This window comes from Passer montanus, unplaced genomic scaffold (assembly GCF_014805655.1).
Source record: "Passer montanus isolate IOZ18808 unplaced genomic scaffold, ASM1480565v1 scaffold12, whole genome shotgun sequence".
Lineage (NCBI taxonomy): Eukaryota > Metazoa > Chordata > Aves > Passeriformes > Passeridae > Passer > Passer montanus.
In genome coordinates, this window is record NW_024358722.1 from 13,505,688 (window position 1) to 13,529,590 (window position 23,903).

General features: G+C 37.0%; 1 protein-coding gene across 8 annotated transcripts in view; it reads left to right on the forward strand.

Annotated features, from left to right (window-relative positions):
- Nucleotides 1-23,903, forward strand: part of KCNK2 (potassium two pore domain channel subfamily K member 2) — a 129,168-nt gene that overhangs the window by 92,052 nt on the left and 13,213 nt on the right. For all 8 annotated transcript variants that reach the window (XM_039698009.1, XM_039698006.1, XM_039698007.1 and 5 more), the window contains 3 exons: nucleotides 9,644-9,804; nucleotides 12,209-12,395; nucleotides 20,774-20,913. In XM_039698009.1, the coding sequence (XP_039553943.1) occupies nucleotides 9,644-9,804; nucleotides 12,209-12,395; nucleotides 20,774-20,913 (488 nt within the window). The remainder of the gene's footprint in view (nucleotides 1-9,643; nucleotides 9,805-12,208; nucleotides 12,396-20,773; nucleotides 20,914-23,903) is intronic.

Here is a 23,903-nt window from a genome sequence, read left to right on the forward strand (position 1 = left end):
AAGGCTCATACTCCACTGCCTTTTGAAGCATTCTCACTGCAGAGGAAAATCCCCCACACCTGCATCATTTAAAGTCACTAAAAACTGAAAGCTCTGGAAGCAGAAATTAATTCTTGTTCCTTGGAATATTTCTGCTGTCTTGTAATTGCACTTTCTTGAATTGCTTGGATAATGACATTTTATCAAAAATCTTTTGTTACGTGGTGAATTAACGTTCTGTTAATTTCACAGAATTAACAGAAATTTAATGAAATTTCTGTTAATTAAAGAAATTAATTAATTTCTGTGAAATTAAAGAGCTGGTGACAGTGTGATTTCTATCATGGCAGTGTTGAAAAATCAGTTGAAAATTTGCTAAGAATTTCCTTTGACAAACTATGTGCTTGTTCATCTTAGCACATGTGTATGCTAAAAGAATGAGTATGCTCATGCTGAGTTATTTAACCTGAATAGAGATAAATGTAAACATTTTTCAAGTTATAAACATGTTACTTGGTTTGCTGAATCAGGCACATAACACATAAGTAGTTGGAAGTCAATGGAAAAATTCATTGGAAGTTACTTCTGTGTGGTGCTTCATTTTTTTCTGTTTATAAGGTTCTATATTAGTTTTAATTCCAAAGATTACTGGAGAGGAAAAAACAAAATAACAAGGAATAAGAAGCTACTTCACAGCTTCATGCACCTTGTGTACCTCACTAGCAAAATATTAATTTTATTTTTAAAGAAAATAATAATATGAATACAAATCTTCAGAGATTTTTGTTTTAGAAACTTTGTAGTATTCCTTCTTTTTTAACTTTAACCTTTTTTTTTTTATAATATGCTGGTAGGACTGCATAGAGAAGCATTTTTACTAGTAATAATAAAATACTCAGTTATTTGATTTTATTCACAAAATAATGTGTTTGTATATATTTTCTCTTGAAGACATATAATCTTTCTTATAATTTGTCTTATAAATATCAAGCAAATCTGTATTTTAGTATGTGCAAATGAGGAATTTTTCTTTTCTGGTATAGATAGCTCTATAGGTATTTCTATCATTGCTGCCCATCTCCCCTGGACTGCTCTTTTTGCCAGGATTTCCCTGGATACATGGGCTGTATATGTGTAGTTTACAAGGAAGAATAGATTCAGAAAGAGAGAAACTGATGGGGCAAAATAATTGCATTTTTGAACATAGACATGGGGAAAAGCCTCTTGAAGTGAAGCAGGGTGTGTGAAAAGTTTAAAACCAGACAGAGGATTGTAGCTTACCTAACAGGTCAGGGTACCTGCAGTCATTTTGACCACTTGTATCAGCTTGTCGTGGTCTGATCCAAGTCTGCTGAGTGCAGGGTTATGGGATTTGCAGTTCTTGTTTTAAATCTGTGACTTCACTGACACCAAGGTGTGTTTACGGTTTGTTGTTCTAAGTCTGTCTGGCATAGCTTAATTTGTGAGTGCTTCTACCACATTTTATTTTTTGTAGGGAAGACAGAAAAATTACAGGCAGGGTAGTTTTCTGTTCTGCAGGAAAGCATCTGGATTGCTTTGCCCCAGGATGGGGAGGCCAGCAAGGGTCTGTTTTACCCAGCACTCACTGAGAATTGATTTATTTGTAAACAAAAATGCAAACTTGTTTCTAGGAAACAAAAGGATTGTAAGAAAACCATCAAACACTAGAAAAAGTTATTTCAGATTTCCATTAAAGTTGTAGCATCAGGTTGTTTTTATCACTACATGTAAAATTCACCATTTTTATTTTTCTGTGGTTCACCTGGAACAATGTATTTGATCTACACATCAGTATATTGCTAATGAAATTTTTTGCTGAATGCGTGTTGTTTTGTCATATTTTATATGTGTTCATAACTTGATAAGAATGTGTGGCTTGTAAAAATTTCATGAAATGGTGGAATATCAACTTTTCACTTTAAAGTGCATCATGTTTTTGCTAGCTGTGTTAGCCTGACATCTTGCTCCCATGAAGCAATCTCACTTAGAAGAAATAAGCAAGTGGGAATTTCTGTTTTTTGGAGCTGATTCAATGTTGTTAGAATAAAAATTAGAGATAAAATTACTGCAAACAATAACAACAACAAAAAGGAAATATTTGAAAAAGCACAGAAATTCTACTACTGATGAGATGTAGATACTCTTTACTGGGCAAGGAGACAGCTGAGTGAAATGCAGAATCTGTGCTGGGAGGCAGAGCCACCTGAGCTGATGTGGAAGCTTCTAAGAGTATTTTAACAATTATTACCCAGTTCCTTTAGAAATTGCCTTAGCAACTCAGTGTGAGCTGTTGAATACTGCCATATCCATACAGAGACCTTTCTTGGAATACTCCTTCGCCGCTCCAGTACAGCACTTTGACTTGAAGGAAACTTAGTTTCTATGAATATTTATAGCCTGTTCTTTTGCAAGAAGTTTTATTGATTTGATTAGTGCTCCCACAGAACACAGATGAAAAGAAACCACTGAAAGGAGATCAACCTCTGTCTTGTCAGTTCTTGAATATTGCACACTTTATTAACGTCACTCTAGGCTTTTCTGTTGTTATTTCTAGTTATAAGAGAAGTATTGGTAATATCTTTTTTTCAGACAGATTAAAAATCAGTATTTTTAATGTATTTTATTTTTGAGAGAGAACATCATAACCCCCTAAACAATCTATTTGCAGTTTTGTGACACTGAATTATGGGCTAGTGCTAAAAATCAGAATCTTGTAGTTTGGGATCCAGAGAATACCAAACACTCAATAAACAGCAGCAATTTGTGACAACATGGTTCCCAAATCACGGTCTAAAATTGTGAGTATTGGGTTCTAGAAGCTGGAGTGGGTGAGTGAAGTGGTTGAGTCACCAACCCTGGAGGCATATAAATGATATGTAGAAGTGGCACCTAAAGACATGGTTTAATGGTGGGCTTGGTGGTGTTAGGTTAATGGTTGGATGTAGCTTTTAAAGGTCTTGCCCACCCAAAACAATTCTATGAACAAATTACTCCAAACTTCTCTAAAGCAAAGATTTTCGGTTTCTTAGCAGACCATGGTCTAAAATAGAGAGAACTTAATCTCAGTTATTGCACAGGGCTCTTCCATCAGGAGGATTCATGCAGGAATTTTTCAAGCTTAAAAATTAAATTATTTCCTGTACATGCAATTGATGAATTTACTTGAAGGAGGAGCACTATCTGTATATTCATGATGGGATTCCACAGGCAGCAGCTTGTGAGAGAGGACTGTGATACATAGTATATGCATGGGTGAAAGAATCCACGTGTATATATAGCACAGAAATGTACTTTCAAAGAAAAGTATTTGTATTCAATTCATTTGGGGTTTAGACTTTTAAGTAATCCTTGTACTTGTTCAACCTTCATATTCTTTTACTCTGTGCTCAGGAATGTATGTGCATGCACATGTGTTGCCCCTCACAGGAGGGGAGTTCAGAGTTTTTAGATATTGGCAACACCTCCCTCTGTGTATCTATATCTTGAGCAAGCCTGAGGGTCTTTGAGGTCTTGAGATGATAAACTTTCACTAATTAAAGGTCAGCGTAATGCATAGTGCTCAGCTACTGATTTGGTGTGAGTTATGGACCTAAATGATATAGAGAATTTTGGACTTCCTTCTGTGCTTCAGTTACCTACCTGTAAAAAAGGTAAAAGGGATTTTCTACCTACTTTGTGAAGTAGGGAGGGAAGTCACATGGAGAACTGGAAAAGCCCTTTATACTTGAATTATCCAAAGCCATAAAATCTCATGGAATATGTGTTTGTAAATATGAAAATATATAGCACAGGCATACGCAAGCATGTCAGACTGGAAGTGTAGGAAAGAGTTATGAGAAGGAAAGGAAAAGGGATCAGTGTAAAAATGGGGATTGTTTTTCACACAATGAGCACAAATATGGAAGTTTTGCTATTTCTGCATTGCATGCAGGGATTTCCCCATATGGGTATGGGGAACAAGTATATAATGTTTGTACCCAGTATGGGTACAAACATTGCCTTTTTGCTTAATGATTATGTCTAGACCATTATTCATGCTAAAAGGAATGTCTTATTCATCTATGATTAAGTCATATCTCTGCTTTGGCACTGTTGGGCAGGGATGTATTTAATGCTAATCTCCTGAGCCCAAGTGCTGATCCAAAGGGAAAAAAGCATTTTATCTTCTAGAAATTCAATGAGGTACCTTTTATAAAGATTTTACCAGATAGCTCCTCAGGGCCTGGAAAAAGCATCTTTTGATCTCTTAAAATCAATTTGACGTTCAGTATCAAAGCCCACGTGTGCCCTTTGAGAAGGGCCATCACTGTAATTGAGCGGGGTGGTGAGGGTGCATGTGAACCCATGGCAACACCACTATCAGTGGCACACACAGTTTGGTGACTGAGGCCAAGGCCATGGCAGCTGCTTCCCGTGGCTCCAGCCTCCTGGGAGTCAGCAGCCAGCAGCTCTGCCTTTTCTCTGACTCTATGAAATCTCAGTATCAACTTTCTGTAATCCACTTTTGTGTAATTAAGAGTGTGCCTGTTCACCAAATCATTTATCCTCAGTATTGAGCTCTTCCATCAATGGACTGCATATCCAAACCTACTGCTGAAGTAGTTCCTCATACTTTAAAATATACAGCATTAACTTGGGATAATTTAAACTTTATTTATTTTTGATATCTCATGAATGATGCCTTGTTTAATTTGAGGTTTGTCATGAACATGGAGAAAACATTTGCTTGTACTTGAATTTACATTTCCTTGTATAGAAAGAAAATGTTTCAGAACTTCCCCAGAACTTTCAATCCCACCTGAGGTGGGAAATAAATGACTCATAGGTGGTAGCACTGTCTTCCAGTCAATTTAGCAAGTAAAATCTAGTCTTAGAATTCTCAAAAGTACGTATAATCTCTTACATTAGAAATACTTAATTGCAGCTAGATAGTTTCAGTAGATACCCTGCTTTGTCTAGGAATTTTATGTAAAAAACATGCTCATTTGGAGTCTCTATATTTCTAACTCCACTTTGAAAATGTGTATCCACAAGAGTTTTCTGAAGATATTGGTTAACTAGAAAGCAAAGGAATCACTCTCTCTAGTTAAAACAGAAAAAAATTTAAATTAGTTTTCAGTCTTTCTTTTTATGAAGGTTTGAATACAAGGATGCTTGCTATCTAATCAGAAGTGTCATGTCAATTGTATGAGAGTTTATAGCATTTCAAGCTTTTTCATATTTGAGATAGAATCTATTGTTTGTCATGGGGGAAGACTCAACTAGAATTTGAAACTTCAAACATAGTTTTGCTCAAAAGCAGTGATATATAGTTATAAAAGTTACTTGTATCTGCTTAACAGCGAATCTGCTTCTCATGGGAAAGTTACAGAGAAATATGTCAAAAAAGATTATATGAAAGTAAAGAATCCTTTAAAATATTTCTTATTTCTTTGGTGATATTTTTTTTTGTGTTTGTTTGTTTCGGGGTTTTTTTTTGTTTGTTTGTTTTTGTTTTTCTTTGGTGTTTTTTTTTTTGTGTTTGTTTGTTTCGGGGGGTTTTTTTGTTTGGTTTTTTTGTATGTTTGGGGTTTTTTTTGTGGTTTTTTTGTGTGTTTTTTTTGTTTGTTTGGGGTTTTTTTGTGGTTTTTTGGGTTTTTTGTGTGGGTTTTTTTGTTTGTTTGTTTTTGTTTTGGCTTGGTTCTTTTTTGTGGTTTTTTTTTTTTAAATCCTTTTCATTTTGCATACCCCTGCTTCCATCTCTATAGTGGACTAAAGGGATACAGATTTCCTTTGAACCTGATTTGAATCTCAGAGACTCCTAGGAGTTTGGAGCTGAAACTCTGGAATATGTTACTTGTTTGAATGGAGCAATTAGTTACAATCTACTTAAAATGGATTTTTATTCTTAATCCACACAGAATCAAAGAATCAGAATTCACTCAAGGGTTACTGGAAGCTCCTTGTAAAATGCATTTCTTGTCCACAGTGGCTTGTCAGAGACAAGTCCTTTGTTCATTAAAAGCATACTAAGAATTTAGCAGAACATGAAAGGGATTTGGTGAAATTAGAAGGCAAATCATCCTCTTGGTTATGAAAGTGAAGTGAGGAGGGTGCATTGGGGAAGGATAGTCTGAAGAGGGTACTGACAGTATTTTGGATGAACAGAGCCCATTTAGCAAGTGAAATTTTGTACTCTGTACTACTCATGGCAGATAGCATTGATTAAAAGCTTTGAGGGAAGCTTTCTGATGAATTTAGAAGTTTAAATCAAGCAACTTGGTAGTTTTCACAATCAAACCCAAGTATATTGGGTTGAAGTGGGGAATGGACCAGTTCTAGGAATTTCCCCCTCAGAAACAGGGGAAGGGATGAGCTTCACAGGGCTGAAAATCTGAAGAATGAGCGAGGCACTGAGGCTGCCTGTGCAGTTGCAGGGGGCACATCCTGTCCCCATCCTATCCAAGCAAGGAGCGCTGAGGCAGGGAAGAGCCAGCAGACCATGTTGTCATATGGCTGATTCCCCAAGGTTTGCCTGTGAACAAAGCAGTCCTAGACAGACTTTATGCTGCCTCTTGAGTGGAAAGGGGAACACTGAAGTGAAAATATGCCAGAGAGCTACTGCATTGCTACTGGGGCCAGACATTCCTGCCCTCCACATATGCAGGAGCTCTGTGGTACACAGGGATATGCCATGGCATTCCTATGACCATGTTCTCTTCTCCCAGCACAGTGCCCAAAATTAAGGTTTCCTCGTTTTTTACCTAGCAACAGAATTCTTCTTTTTTTTTTCTTTGTTATAATTATTTAAAGAAAGAAATAATATTTTTCTGACACAAACCTCTTGGGAATTACATCAACCATATGAAATATAAATACGTTCTTTCTCCCGTTGTATAAATAATGGATTAGGTTTTCACTGGAGGAACTGAGAGTAGGATTTAAGGACAACTTGTGTAACTCTCAAAGTAGGCTGTGGTGTACAGCAGCAGACTGTTATAAAACATGACACAGTAGGAAATGTGATTAATGTGTGATGGAAACCCCTTGGTAGATCAGGTCACTAAAGTATGTACCCTTCCCATGGTTTCTGTTATGCTCAGTGAGCATCTGGATAGAAATAAACTGCTATCTGGTGGAGTGTTATTTTATCCAGTAATGTGTGATTTAATAATACAATTGTCACACAATTGTCTGTGTTTATGGAAGAAGAGCATTTAGCAGTTTTTAGCATAAAAACCAAGAATTTGAGCATAAAAGTGAACAACCATCCTTCCCTCAAGGAAGATACAAGTCTGATTTAGGGAGAACACCCAGAGCTGAATGTGAACTTGGTGTCCTCATACCAATTAGCAGCAGATGAGAAGCATGCTGCAGAGCAACTGCCTCTGTAAGAGCTCTGGGATGCCCACAGAGTGCCTGCTTGTTTTATGGGGCCAGCCAAGCAAAACTGCCTGCTTGGCATGTGCTCCACTGGGCTGGTGTTTTGTCACCGTTGCAAGACACTGCTTTTGTAGAGAAGTAAATGAAACGTGACTGCCAAATCCCCTAGCATGAGTTTTCTAAATCTGGTGTATCCAGACCCCTGATTTGGAATTGCATTAAGACCTCCCAGGAATTATAACCTGGAACAATTCAAGCTTCTGTTGATGCATAAACAGTCATGTTTATGAAAACAGAGTAGCTTGGATCTGTTTGTCCCTTTTTGATTAGTGATGAGCTAATTTTATTTTAAAACTTTACTCCTTGGTGCATGAAGGGACAGAGTGAGCTCAGTGGAGCTGAAATTTCCTGAATTATAATTTTAGCCCTGACTCTGGTTTAGGGAAGCATATTGGGTTAATCTAAAGTTGCTGTGACTTTTTTCCCAGTTTTCTGAGTCAGGCTTTCTTTCATGTATTGGTGCAGGGAACATTGACAAATTGTAGGACTCTGCAACCTATAATTGATATTTCCTGTGATTTTGTTCTTTTTTTGTTGTTGTTGTTTGACAAGGTTTATAAGTCAAGATTTAGGCAAAATTTAAATATCAGCTTTCTTTTCTCTGGCTGAATTCTATAAATATTGCATTTGTTGTTTACAGAAGTGCAATCTGAAAACTGACTTCAGAGAGAATTATCTAGGAGTAATATATATTTCCAGTGTGATATATTTTTATTGTAATGAATCATAAAATGGTCTGGGTTGGAAGGAGTCTTAAAGATTATCCAGTTCTTACTTCCCTGCCATGGGCAGGGACACCTTACACTAGACCAGGTTGCTCAGAGCTCCATCCAACATGGCCTTGAACACTCCCAGGGTGGGGCATCCACAGCTTCTCTGGGCAATCCATTCCAAGTTAAGTGAGGGACAGTTTTTTCTTGTGTGTTCTGAAAGGGAAAAGTAGTTTTAGAAACAGAGCTTTGGTGTAGCTTACCTATACAAGAGCAGAACCAGAAATTAAGATAATAGGTTTAATTAAAAAAAAATCTACATTTTAAACCATCATGATCAGATTTATTCTTTAAATAAGAATGCTGAGAAATAGCTAAGAAATTTATTAAATGTGCTCTATATTGTAGGAATTTTGTCAGGTTGTGAAAAAAATGTGAAGCTACTTTGAAAATAAAATTTGTCAGATTGTTTCCAGAAAAATGGATTTTCTTTGGGAGATTTGTGTGCATATGATGTTTTTCTCATGAAAAATTTAAGACACTAAGACAAATTTCTCAATGACATGCCAAACCACTTTGCTTTTTATTTGCAAGTTATTTTTCTAACAAGAAGGTAATGTTAGAAGAAGCTTTTTTCTAATTTCTAAAGATAAGCCTTTTTATGGCAAATTTTCCCTCTTGCCTCCTTTGAAGGGCGTGTTGTTCTGCTAAAAAGTGAAATAATGCCAGAAATTCTGGGATGCTACTGCTCCCTCAAAACATCATTGATCCTTCGGAGGAGAAAAATGTTTGAATTAAAACTCAGGCTTATGAAACTTTTCTGTAGGGTTCTGCCTGTGTGACCTTGTCCAAATAATTAAATACTGATCCTGGGAGATGTACTGAGAGCATTCCACAGGTGCTGGGCCTGTTGCTCTTTGTATTTCATTTTCTCTCTTCTGAGCGGACCAGCAGCAATGGAGCCGTCTGAGGAATTTGGGGTACTCTTTTACACAAGCCTGTGAAGACAAAATTGTTTCCATTGCAAATGGACAGAGCCATGAGCTGTATAAGTAAGCTTTGTTCAAAGGAACCGAAGCCTTTAATAATGAAGAATCTAGGCAGTCCCTTTTATGGTAGAAATCCCTGTTTTGCTCATCCAAGTTGTTTGGGCTTTTTTAAAGCCACTTTACTTTGAAACTTGGCCCATGTGAAGGAAAATGGTGTCATTTACAGGTGCTGTGTTGTGTTTCCACCTGTGTCATTTACAGGTGCTTCAGCCTGTTAAATGCCCAGTGACAGACTAAGGCATAGATCAACCAATTGCTATTAACTACATGTAGTAGATGATAGGAGAGTAGCTCAGAGAGGATTGTATGACCTACATTTTAATTTAATTTCTCACAATGTTTGCTGTGTCATATGGTTAACCTGGTTAGCCTGTTTTTAACTGTTCTGTTCCTGCAGTTCTTTGAAAACTTATAATGTATGATGTGTAACCTATTGAACATCTCAAGTTTTTTGTAATTTAGGCTTTGGAAACATCTCCCCACGCACACAAGGTGGAAAGATATTCTGTATCATCTATGCCTTATTGGGAATTCCTCTGTTTGGTTTTCTGTTGGCTGGTGTTGGAGATCAACTAGGGACAATCTTTGGAAAAGGAATTGCCAAAGTAGAAGATACCTTTGTTGTGAGTATGCTGACTGCCTCTTTTTGTTCTTTTCCTACTTGTTCTGAATCTCACAAGTGAAATGAAAAGCCTGAAAAACAGGGTATGGCTCATTGTTGCAATCAGATGTACAGGAAAAGGTAGAAAGGACTTTGGCACAGTCTGAGCTTGCTAATGAACGCCTCTGAGAACTGGGTGAAGACATATTCCCTACCATTGTTATGGTTGGGAAGAGGAATAAGACCCAAAGAATTTCGGTTTTGCTCTGTCCTTGTTACTCGTAAGCCTGCTGTGATGCTTATCCTTAAAGGTTTTTATCTAGATTGTGATAAGAAATGTATTCACTGAAATTTTTGAAGCAATGAATGCTTAGTAACCAGCTTGGTAGCTGTTTGCATCAGCACTGCAAGTGTTAGGACTGGTTTTCCACATCAAGCCCTACCCTTGCATGCAGGACACCTTTTCTTTATGGAAAAGGTCTGACATGGCTTTGGCTTTGATGCAAAGCAGACTGGGCCTGTGCTAAGTAGTCTTATGCAATAGGCAAACACAAGCTTGAAAGTTTTTTAAGAAAAGGCATGCATTTTCAGCTTTGAAGCATCAGTTCTTGTCCAGACGAGGTACTGGAGAATAACATAGATTTCCATTGAGATTTGTCTGAAAAAGGCAAGAACATTCCATAAGAACATTTTATAATTTCTGGGTTTTCATAGCTGATTTTATTTTCTTAAAGTTATAGAAGTTCTGAGATCAATTTGTGCTTCTTTTTTTACTTGTTAAGATAATGATTTTCCTTTTTTTTATTCTGGGTGTATCCCTACAAGAAGAATGCCCCAAGATAAAATCAGTATCATCCCTTCTTTTGACAATATCTGAGTGAAAACATTGATCTAGATGTTGCAGTCTGGAACACTCTCTAATTCTGTTATTAGCTTGCCTAAAGAACTGGGAGATGATGATGGGTCAGAGCAGGTGTAATAGCTTGTGTAATGTTGCCATAACACAAGCTATTACTCTGATTTGGGTTACAAAAGCTCGACCTTGGTCATGCTGACTGTAAACACAGTTCCCACTGAAACTTTAAAACAAGAAAACATCCATTGTGAACCACATGATTTCATTTTCAGTCGATTTCTGTGTAGGTTTCTTGTATAATCCCTTCTTTTAGGTTGAACTGACATGCATTGGAGGGATGAAAATGTCAAATTGGCTGGGCATGCAAAATGGAATTTTGCAGGGCTCTGTTCTAGCTGTAGTGCAGTTTAGAAAAATTTTAATAGCATACGCAACAGCTAAATGATGTGGTTCATTAAATCTGCAGATGGTCTCAAGCTGGGAAGACAACTAAAACTTGGAGGATCAAAATGATCTTAAAATTTTTGAAAAGACGTCTGACTAGATAGGATTAAATTTAAGCAGGACAAATACAAAGTAATATATGAAGGAATAATAAAATATGCAGCTGCATGCCAGGAAACAGCTGTCTAGGTGCAATTTTATGGAAATGTTCTGTGGACTCTAGAAGTTAACATGCTAACATGGGTTAATGTCATACTGCCATGGAAAATAGGCAAAGCATAAGAAAGACTCGTTCCATCCAATTTAGTGCTATTTTTTCATATCTACTTTTGAGTACAACACTTAATGAAACATGGGCTAGTTTGCTGGTGCCAAGGGATTGCAAGAAAAATAGGAAGGGGAAGAAAAGGAAATAAATAAATTTGGGTTAAAGAACATGTAACTGATAGAGAACTCCTGTGAAAGTTTGCTGGAAAGAGAAAATTGACAATTTCTGTATTTGTCTTGGATAAGATCATAAACAGTACACTTAAACAGAAGGAGTTAAGATGTAGGTTAAGCATTAGGAAAATTATCAGATGACAAGAGTATGATCACAGGTTGCCTGGCCAGTAATATATTTTCAGTGGCTTAGGAGGGTTTATTTTGTCCTTGGGCAGGTTTGGCTCTCTTACATCCCTTCCAGCTCTGCTTTGTAGGATATGGTTTAGCTGATTATTTGATTGCAGAGAACTGCATGATTAAAATTCACCTTATTTAGTTGATTATTTGTGGATATACAAAATGAGAGAAGTTGCAGGTGCATGCACTACTTGAATATCTAGACAGCCCTCAAAACTTTTACATCATCAACTGTTGGTATTACTGAATTCTGCACATCCTGCTCACCTGGGAAGAGTCCAGCCCTGCTCTGCATTGACTGCTGTCAAATGTTTCCTAGGATAGTCATGCTTGCTTTGAAACCCTTTTCAGAATAAAATCCTGCTTGAATTTTCCTGTTTGTTTGAGAATTATAATGCAGTGTCCTCTAGAGCTATGTAGTGCACACTGAGGGGTGATGGGTACTGATGTGCACGGTGCAGTTTTATTATCAATGGGTTTCCTGTCTTTCCCCTTCCCTTTCCAGAAATGGAATGTGAGTCAGACCAAGATTCGCATCATTTCAACAATAATATTCATACTGTTTGGCTGCGTGCTGTTTGTTGCCCTTCCTGCAGTTATATTCAAGCACATAGAAGGCTGGAACACATTAGATGCAATTTACTTTGTGGTTATCACTTTAACTACCATTGGATTTGGTGACTATGTTGCAGGTAAGATGTTTTTCATAACTCTTTATCTTATAATGTTTTGCACATTGATATTTATTCTGCTTTTTTTTCCTTAGTTTTGGGATAGATGTATCTCTCTTGTGGTACCTCTCTCCCAGTTTCATCCTTCATGATTCATGTGATGGAGCCTGTCCTCATTTTGATTGATCTGATATAATAGAGACAGGAGGTGGGACAGTGAAATTCATGGTGCATTTCTCTGCCTACTGCTTTTTCCTCTTCCTATCCTATTAAAAATTAAGTAGAGTATCATTTAGGTAAGGGTTTTGTTTTATTTTTCTTACAGGTTGCAAAGTGCAAACACTAACAGAGCATTTTAATCTGAATACATTTTTCAGCTGGACTTGTTTGAAATGCCTCACCCTGTGAAGTGATATTGTGTGCATCCGTTACTTTCAAAATATTCCAGAGGTCTCTTTCTGCCATTGAAATGTCTGTATTCTGTAGGATCTGCTGCATCCTCCTCTGTGACTCTTTGTCAGTACACATTTGCCCATGTGTTTTTTGTAATGTCAGGAGAAGTTTTAGCACAACCCATCTTAATGAAACCATATGTCATAGATGACATATGGTTTCATTAAGATGATTTGTAAATAACTTTGATATACTGAGCTAAAAAAAAGTCTGGGCCAGTTCTCTGTGTCAACTTTTTTCTTGAGAAGATGTCAGGGGTGTTAGTTCACCTCTTAGATTTGTGTAAGTATATGCTGTTTGTGCTGAAAAAGCATGTTGATCCAAGTCAGTGATGTATAGAGGTGAGGATGAGAAACTCAGAGCTTTGTGCTCCAAACCTGAGACTTGCTTTGCTTTGCCTTCTGCTGATACAGAACCATTATTTCTCTCATGAAATGCCTCTCTCACACCTCTGGACTCAGTGCAAGGCAGAGGTGGCTCACAAGGCCTTTTGTGCTGGTCTGCCCTCAGTGAGAGGCTCTGCTGGAGGGAATTGTTTTTAGTAGACACTCACGTGCTCTGGGCTCCTCCTGTGTTGTGTCTGTGCCCATAGCTGTTGTGTGAGTCCAAGTGTGCCAAGCCAAGGTTCTCAGGTTGGGTAACCCCTCTTGTAGATGGCTCTGAAGTTTTGCCTTGATGGCAGTAAAGGGCCTTGTCACTGGCAGAGATTTTTCAGGTTGATGAGGTCCAACAAGGACCTCTAAAATGTCAGAACTGCTTGACACATTTGTAAATTATGTGGATAAAATGGGGATAAATTTAGTTGTTGAAGATACTAAGCTACTCAGGCAGCCTTCATTTTTAGACTGCTTGCAAACTTGTCAAAGATTCCTGTAAACTACAGAACTGAGCTGTAAAATAGCAAATCAAATTTCTTTTGGCTTTTACATAGTTATTTGTGATGTTTCCAAATGTCTTTGTATGTGTATTGACTTTTGTCTTTCCATTTTCTTTCTGTATTCTTTTTCTTATTTTCGTTTTGTCTTCAGAATTTGTGATTCTGGTCAGATAACAACTAGCATGAAATAAAAAATTTATGCTGTTTCTAAGTTAAGAATCTGGGTGTTTTAGACTTTCATTCCTGAAGGGTATGTGTATGACAGGGAATAAAAATGATAGTGTATAAAGGCCTGGTTATATTTACTGTAAAGCATTATGTGAAATGGCCCACGTGGCTCTAACTAGAACACTGAGTACATTCATCATTATTACCATTATAAATTTCTGTAGACTTTTCTATTTGTAGATCATTTGATGTTTTTTTTCCTACATTGTCTGCTTTTTAATTCTACCAGGAAACACTTTCTACAGAATGTCCTTGAACTATATTGTTCTATAGCTGATGGCCTTTTATGGCTCACTTGAAAGATGTTCTTTATTTCATTTCAAATCCTACTGTAAGTTCATTATTTCAAAGCATCAGAAATGTTGTCTAGTTTCTTGGAGCAACATGCATAAGACTTGTATTTGAACTGCAATATGTTATTGACTTAAAGGGGCAGTGGGATTTGTACTTGCAGAGACCATGTTCAAGAGAACAGGGTTAAATGGCTGTCTCCATCAGAAATGGGAGGCTAACATTCCCATGGGACTATATTCTAACAGGGATGAAGTCGATAGTTTAGTTTGGGTGAACTAAAATACTCTGGTTTTGGCCAGTAACTTGAAGGATTTTTCAAAAATGTGTTTTCTTTGCAATACATAATTGGCCAGTTAAATAAAAATTTTGTAAAATAGGTAAGGTGTTAATTGATTGTGCTTTGCATTGTAGAAGTTTTCAGTCATTGGTGTGTATATAAGTTCAAAATTATTTGAAGGAAAGTGACGTTGCAATTCTCAATAGAGCTGATAAAATTATTCCTAAAAGCTAGGCTTCCTTATTAATTTTGAGGAAGTATGCAGAAATTTTTTTCACCCCAACAAATTCATACCTTTTTTAATGATTTTTTGGTTTGCTTGTTTCTCTTTAAGGTAAGTCATAACTACAGAGTGGATACCAAGGGCCACTGATATTTTTGTGGGTTTGGGGTTTTGTCTGGAGAACTCTCCTTGAAGTTTAGGAAAACTGAGTGTCACAAACAAGTGAGAAATACAAAGAGTTAAGACCTGTATATAATTATACATAATTATATACAGGTCTTATACAGAATTATAAGGTTGTAATTATATTACAGCCTTATAATTCTGTATAAGGCTGTAAAAGAGGTGGTCATGATAGAAATTGTGGTTCTAGAGCATGCTGGTCTTGGTTCTGGTTTGCCATGGTGTGGCAAAAACCAGCAGACAGAATGATGCTTCAGTCTATTTGGTGCCTAAATGCAGCACATTTTGAAAAACTCACACTGCCATTAATTTATTCATTTTTCTGACTTTTTTCCTTAAAAAATACTTACAGTGAAAATTTCCTACTTCCACTTTGCATTAAAGTCAAACTTAAAGCATAATGGTGGGCAGTGATGGTCTGACTTGCAATTAGATGGGAGTGCACTTCTTGCAATAAAAGTCAAATTGATAATTCTTTTAGCAATCTGGAGGCCCACATGATAATCCATATATGTGTGTCAGTTTTAGCCCATAAAGTTCCTTCAAAACACTCAAATTCCTATATATTTGAAAAATTTCAAATATATTTTTCTGGGAACTGCCATCTCAGAGAAAAAAGCCATAATTTTACAAGCCCCCCATAATCCCGTGGTAGTGTTAACGTTTGTGTTGGTGTGTGGGGAAAAATTTCCAAAATACCTATCATTTTTCACTAACATGAAACTTTCTGCTTTCTGGTGCCACTGCAAGTGAGAGCTGTAAAGAAGCCCTGAAGAACTTTCAGGAGGTAAAGAACAGAGTGTTACTCAACAGCTGTACCAAAAGGGAACCAAAAGCTGAAGATGTAATGGTATCATTACTGTAGTACAGGCTGTTATATTAGAAATTCTTTTAGTTCTCCAGGATTTTTTTTTAACTTTGTTTTTTGTCCTGCAGACCATGTACTCTATTTGCAGAAACCAGAATGAGGAAATGTTCCCTTTGTTAGTCAGAGTCTAAGCTGTTATTTGGAGCCTGTGGAAACTTCAGCTGGAGTTTCCATCAGTAAGAAAAGCCTGAAGGAAACATAACAGACTGATCTCTCCTGGTGCATGCAAGGAAGGAAAAGATGAAAAGCCCTTGCAATTCATGTTCAAGAAAATATATGAGCAGTATTCAAAAAAAATTGACTGCTTCACTGTCTCATGAAATTACTTGATTTTTCAAATTCTTGGAATTGTTTAATTTTTTTTGAGGGAGAGAAATAATTTTTTGTTATTTGAAGAAGAATTATTGTAGCTTTTTGCAAAAAAAGAACAAAAACTGTACTACAGCCTGCACTGCCTTATCAACATCAGGACATAGTCAAACATCCCTTTTCTGATTTTTCAAGAGAAAACATTGACTTTAATATGACAGAAGAAAACCCAAACAAAACTATTAATATCTTGTGAAAAAGAAATCTTCTCATGTTGAATGTGTCATGATTTCAGTACAATGAAATATATTTCTGGGTACTAAGATTTGCACTGAGGCATGTGAATATATCAGTATAATTGGCGATATATTGTTCACATGTACAGATAAATTCTTTAACTTGCAGTGTAGTTTGGAAAGTATATTCAAATATTTCTAATGGCATTAATCTAACAGGTTTCAAAGCTAAATTAGGTGACATGTCCAAAACTTGACTAAATTAAGTAGAAGGCAAAAATATAAATAGCATATCTGTAGTCTGTTTCACAGTGGAGCATAATGATGATATAAGATTGACTCAACTGGTTCAGTGAAACAGATCGCAGAATTCTGAAAGTGTTACTTTAAAAATGTATTCCAACTCTCATTACTTTTGTGGGAGTTTGGGATTTTTTTGGCTTGATTTATTTTCCATGTTTAAACCTTGATTTTTAATTCACTGCTTTTTCACTCTTTCATTCTGTAATCACCTCTGATGTATTGCCACTGTGATACACATACCTGGCTCTGCACTGTGTTTCTTGGCCTGAGACCCCGTTTGTACAGAAATGAGATATTTTAGTCTCATTTAATGTCACTGACCTGGGGCACTTGACCTGATGGTCATAGCAGCCCAGTTGATCTGCTGTCACTGTGTGATACCATGAACCAGCAGAGGGAAATCGCTGCCATGCTGAGCCAGGGGTGTGTTCAGCATCCTGGAGGAGAGCTCTGTGCCCTCCCACAGGCTCCAAGTCCTTTTTTGGCATTTAGAAGAGCTCTTTGCCCCCCCGGGACTCGGTGTCCGTAATAGGGGCTCTCTGCTGTGAGCTGTGCTTTAGGCTGAAGATGGAGCACTGGCTTGTTTGATGTCTGTGCAGGACAGCATATGAGGAGTGTTTTAGATCTGTGCTTTGTTTTCTGAAGTAGCTCTCCATTTGCCATTGAGTGGCATCAAATGGCTTCTCTGGCCTACTTACATTCCATCTCTGACAGTGCATCTTGGCCCAGCCTTCTGCATTTCCACGTTGCCACACGAACTAGTCTTTCTCTGTCTCCCCCCTTTTCTGCAGTCCTCACAGGTAATTCCTTTCAAGCTGCAGGGCTGAACCTCCATGTTTCTTTGGAGTGGGACAAATTACATTTCTGGATTAAACATGTTTGTCAGGTTTGTCACAACAGGGATGGTGGACAGCTACTTGTTATTCTGCAATTAAAATTGGATTATATAATTTTTCTATATCCAGACTAATTTTTACTGTTGATGAAAAATTATAGACATTTCCTTGTTTGCAGTGCCAACTTTTGAATAACCCATAAATTTTTGCTGGTGTGGAACTAAGATACTCAATGTTGACAGCACTTTCTATTCTCTCCTTCTAATTTTGAAGTAAAAATGCAAAGCCAGCCAATTTTATAGAAATAATTACATGTTTCTATTTTGAGCCAGTTACTGTAGAAAGAATGGGGAGAAAGAGTGACAACAGTGAAGACAATTATTTACTTTCAAAGGGCTTGTTTTACATAAATAAATAAAAAAATATATACTTGCAACCCTGAACTCTGACCTGAGAACCAGAATCTGTCCTAAAGCATGCCTGAGATATTCACTAATGTCTTTCTTCACTGAAACAGAGGTCTTGACCTTAGTAAGGAATATGTTTGGGCCCTAGAACAACTTATGTTTTCCAAAGTGTTGAAAATCCCAAATAAAATTTACTTGGCAGATGTAAGAATGATGGCAGCAGCAATACAATAGCCTGTGATGATGATGGATAGGAAAACTGTTTTTCTCATAGTCTTCAAGCAACTTTAGATCAAATCTTTACCAGAAAACATCTTGGCTATAAACTGTGGCTGCTTTTGGTAACAGATTATGGCAGTGAGACCGCTAGATTTATTTTTCATTGTGGTTTTAACCCATTTTGGGTAGAAGCTAAAGAAAGCTGGGAAAAGCTTTGTCCCTCAGCCCACAAAACTGGGTTTGCCAAACAAGCAACAAACTTAACCTTCTGCCTTCTCAGCATTTTGCTTCCTAGAGGGCTGCATGAACCAATTTGCTTTGCAAAAGAAACATGATAGTGTATCATATTGATATGCTTTTTATGATGTTGCCCATAAAATCATTAGATTATCTCATGTACTTCAGTGCAAGTATATTTAGCTATGCATACTCATACCCAAATGCATTCATATGCATTTAAGTGAATTTTGTAGTTAATGAATTCTTGTAGTTTAAATTCAGTAGAGTTGAGTTGTGATCACATTTCTCTATGAAATCCTGTTTAATGACATTCCCAGGTAATTTCATTATGGCAGTTTGAGCATCACAAGAGAGTTATGTCAGGACAAATATCCTCAGGTATGTCTCTGTCTCCCTTGAGATTTGATTAAATTGTAAAATCATCCAAGGAGTCCTTGAAATTCAGAAGCTGAACAGCTTATAAAGGTTCTAGTTTTGAAGCCTTATCCTAGAGTATTTATTTATACAGTCTTACCCTAGAGTATTTATTACTTAGCTCTTTATTTTTTCTTGGATACCTGTTGTCCCTTTAGCTTCAGGAGAGCTGATCTTCTTTGGGCATGGCTAGATGGAGCCATCTCCTGGCCAGACAGCACAGAAAACTTGGTTGAAGATGAATATGTCCTCAGTCTTTTCCCGGTGATTAACTTTGCTGTAAATAAAATAATTATAAACTGTGAAGGAAGTGCTTCCTGCAGACTGGCAGAGTTAGGTTCCAGTTTCAGTTTATAAACATCATATGCCAAAAATTAAAAACCAACCATGTGGGTGCTTTCTGTGATACTTTGTTGTGCATTGTATGAACAGCTGAAGAGGATAAACCACCAAGAGTGGCCCATTACTATAGCAGAGACATAGTGGTAATCAACCGTTTTTTGAATTACGACAAATTTTGGGAAAATCATCCCTAAAATACTGTTTTACTAGGTTGACATGAGATGGATGTTGTTGACAAATGATTTGGTGTTTTGCTTGTCTTGTGCTGTGACAAACTCAACCCCTTTGGTGGTTGGATGTCTTCTGTTCTAAAGAGATGCCTGTCTTCTACCTCTGTTTGGGACTACAAAGGCATCAAAGGATATCGACTTTCACAATGTGGATTCATCTCTTGGATGGCCGAGCAAACCATTGCAGCTCAATGCTTTTTTATTTTTTTATGAAAAGATGTAATTGACATGAAAAGAATTTCTGTCTGGGAGGGGTTCCATATGAAGCTAGCCATCAGTAAAATTCTTTGTTATTTGCATGTAATCCCAGTCATAATATAGCTAAATAAAAACATTATTCTCTATGAGAGTCAATCTCAGTGCCATAAAAAAGTGCTTGGTATTTTGGGGGCAATTTTCCTTTGATTTGCTTCAGTATAGAATGCAGGTACATAAAACAAAGGACTATATACTTGTAGAGGCTACTTTAATGTTCCTGAGAAGGTTTTACTGCAGAGTCTCTTCAGTTATGGGGAGATACACATATCAAACTTCTTGCAGCAGCCAAAGCTAGAAGTCTGGTTTTATTTGTTGTAACACAGCTGAATTACAAGTTTATGGCTTCTGTTTTATTGCATGGCAAGATGTGAAATATGAGTAATTTGGTGCTGTCAGGAGCTCTGGATGAACATAACTTATTTTTGTGTGGAAATAGGACATCTGTTCCTTATAGCTGTATTATACCTGAAACCTCTATTACAGACACCTCTGAAATTTATATTTTTTATACTTTAATACTGAAAAGAAATGACTGGTGCTTATGGCAGTGGGATTCAAAAAACCTGCCTTCAGCACACTTCTTTTACCCACCCTTTTTTTTTTTTTTTTTTTTTTTTCCCTAGGGCTGGGGTGGGGGGTTGTGGTCAGTTCAACTCAAGTACTCTGGTTTCCTTCTGCAGAATGGAGAATATAATGTTTGCCTACCCACCAGGGACACTTGTTAATGCAGGTGCTACTCTTTCTTTACTGAGTGTAAAGATTTTATTTAAGTATTGAGATGTTATAAAGTTCTTGCAAAACCAGATTTGTCAGGATATGAACCCGTTGCATTCTTTGGAACAATACTTAAAGCTCTGGTACAGTGCTGTTGTTTGGAGCAGGTGGCAAGTAATTTCATTCAAGCTATCTTCAGTGACCTCTGTCTTAAATGATAGTGTACCAGAAGATGAATCAGTTTGTGTTCCTTCAACAGTTATTATAAATTGTTCACAATCTTTGTCTAAAATTTGCCAACTCCAGATGTTATTTTTAAGAGTGAAATAATTTATATAATTTGTTCAAATTAAAAAAAAATATGTGCATGGGTAAAAATACAGAAGGTGTAAGAAACTTAAATTTGTTTTCTATGAAAACTAATTTAAAAACATCTTTGCACCTATAGCTGTTAAGTGTGAATTAATTTTTACTGTATTGTTTTTCAGGGGGGTCAGATATTGAGTACCTAGATTTTTATAAACCAGTGGTGTGGTTCTGGATCCTTGTTGGACTGGCTTACTTTGCAGCTGTCCTCAGCATGATTGGAGACTGGCTAAGGGTCATATCAAAAAAGACAAAGGAAGAGGTAAGAATATTTTGAAAATATTCCTGTTTAAAAACTTTGACCAGAAACCAGGTGAGCTTATAGCTGCTTTTGCTCCTAGGATACACAGGTCAAAACTGTTTGTGTATGAACTGTAATGCTGCAGCTCAAACTGTAGGAAACTTTTGGTAGCAAACATACAGCGTTTTATTTTTACATGTCTGCATAGAAAATTAGATTAAAGTATTAAATTAAGTGTATATGAATAGTTGCACTTGATTTATGGGAAAAAAATCCTAAACTACTGTTCTTGGTAGTAGGACGTAGGCCTTAATTTTTAAGGCAAAAATAATTCTGTTTTGTTCCTATAAGTGATGCAGGTATGTAGAAAAAAAGTACTTAAGCAGTTATATTTGAGATACCATGCTTTATAGTGGTTGGAAAAGAAATTTTTCATATCATGCAAGGTATTGGAATAAATTGTTTAACTATCCGTGGGTGTATTTTACCATAACATCTTCCACATAATTATTCAACATTTGTAGTCAAGTGTATTGCTTTCAATTGAAATATGTTTTCATTTGTAAATTTCACTTGTATTTATAATCCCAATGACACAACATTTTACGTTAAGTTTTGTCTTTTAAGAAAATGTCCTGGTTTTGAAAACATTTGAAGGTAAATAAAATTTCCTTCAATTGTAGCATGCATAGTTCAGGTTTTACTGGAAGTCTGAGAAATTCATTTTGTTTGAAGTAACATATTATTTCCCTCTAATTTAGCTTGAGTTCTCTTGCACGCTTCAGTTGCTTTATGCTACTCAAATACAAAAACTCTAATTTGTTTTTGATGGAATGAATATGTTGGCTACTGTGCAGTGGCCTGCTACTTACATTGTTTTGAATAGTTTTCCTAGCTGTAGGGCATGGCATCAGTGCCTAGATGTATTCCTGGCAATCCTGGAGTTCCCAAAGCCTTTGCTCTGAAGGGTAGCTTTCACTGGCTGCAGTCCCTCAGGGTGCCTGCCACCTTCTGAGCAGGAGCAGGGGTGCTGCTGACAGCAGGCAGGAGGCTGGCAGCTGGGATCAAGCTGACATTGCAAGGAGCGTGGGCTTGGGAAGCCATTTTCCATTGCCCTTGCTGTGCTCATGGTTAGAGACAGCACCGTGACAGGTCTGCTCCAAGTGCACTTTTAGCAGGCAATTCATAACCACTTAGCCCTGATACAGAGGACAATATTTATGCGAACAGTTTCAGTTCAAGAGTGGCATCTCTTGCCACACGCTGTAAATTTGAAAGGGAATTTATGACTTCCCTTCCACAATGAGCTTTACTAATGCCCTCCACAGATAGGGATCAGCAGGTATCATCTGAGTGTTCCCATTTGCAGGTTCAACAGCTGGCACAGGATCACAGTTCTGTTTTCTAGAAAAGCACTGAGGGTGCCTTTAACAGCCAGCCTTACAAGGCTTACACTGGCTGCTGGGAAGCCAGTGCACCACCTCAAATGCCAGTAACCTGCATGGTTGTATTTGGTTATTTTGAAATTCAGAATTAGATTGGTCTCACCCATTTTCCCCTCTGCAATAGGAAGAAGTAGGAGAACACTGGCACAGTCTCCCCAGGGAAGAAGTCACAGCACCAAGCCTGCCAGTTTCACAAAACATTTGGACAATACTCTTAGGCACACACTGGAATTTTTGTGTAGGACCAAGAGTTAGATTTCAATTATCCCTGCAGGTCCCTTCCAACCCAGGATAATCTATGATTCTAAGAGTGGTGTTTCCTCTGGGCAGTGTCCTGGTATCTAACTCTTCTCGCCTTAGGGTATTTCCTAAATTGTCTTTAGTTTCTCTGGGTTACTTGTGTCTGGATGTTTTGGAAAAAATATGATGTGACTGAGACACTATGACTTCAGACTATGCAATAATATTCTCCAGGCTTGTTTTTGCTGTATTTTCTCAGATACTGTTGACACATTTTAGTTCTTCACACTATTTCCTAGAATTAATCTGATCTTTAACCTCAGTTTTCTCATATTCTTTTTTGTTATCACACAGATATCTTAGTATCTTGACTATATAGTTGACTATATAACACATGGAGGTTTTAATCCTATAATGATGATAATATATGAAGAATGTTTGAAATTTGTAGCTTTTTGTGAAGCTATTTCAATATAGACTAACTCTGGGAAGGATTTAAAGACACATAAATTGAAGAAACCCAAGAATACCTCTAACACATCAAAAGCATTCCCATTTTTATCGGAGAAAACTCTTTGCCAGGTTATGCAGTGCTGAGCTTTCTTTTCTCAGGCACTGGGAATGTAATCTTTTCATTCTTTCTCACCTTTATAGCCTAAACAAGCATATTCATTTTGTCTACAACAAGGAAAATTTCATTCTTCAGATATATCAGAATACTCTTGGATGAAGCAGGTATTGGGAATTCTGCTGTATACAAGTCTCATCTGTGTTAGGTTAGATTAAAGACAGACAACATAATTGGTGCCATTTGTTCAATTAATCATATCTCTGATGGTCAGAAATCTCTCTCCCAACTTCTTAGCCCATTGCTCAGGAGTGTGTGAAAATTCGTAGCAGGAATAAAATGCTTTAGCAGTTTAAAATTCAATAGTTGTAAAAATGGCAGAGATCAGTTTGAGAATTGAATTATGAGATATACCTTGTGTGGTAATTAGAAAACACAAAAAAAATTCCATCTTCTATCCTGATGATACTTTGTAGCAAGAAAATAATAGAAATATATTGCATTTTGTTATAACATTGGCTATAAGCATTTTACAAATACTTTTCTAAAGGTTTCATTTTATGATAAAAACTGCTGCTCTTAGCTTATTCTTGCTGTCTTCCTGGGAAAATCTGAGTGAAGATACTGAAGGAATTAATGGAAATGGAGTTATCAAGTCCTTCTGTGCCAGCAGAAGCCAGATGAGACTGATTTTTTTGTCTTTTTTCCAGTTAAACCTAAATTTACAGTGGACTGTTCCAGCTTCTGTGAATGCAGAT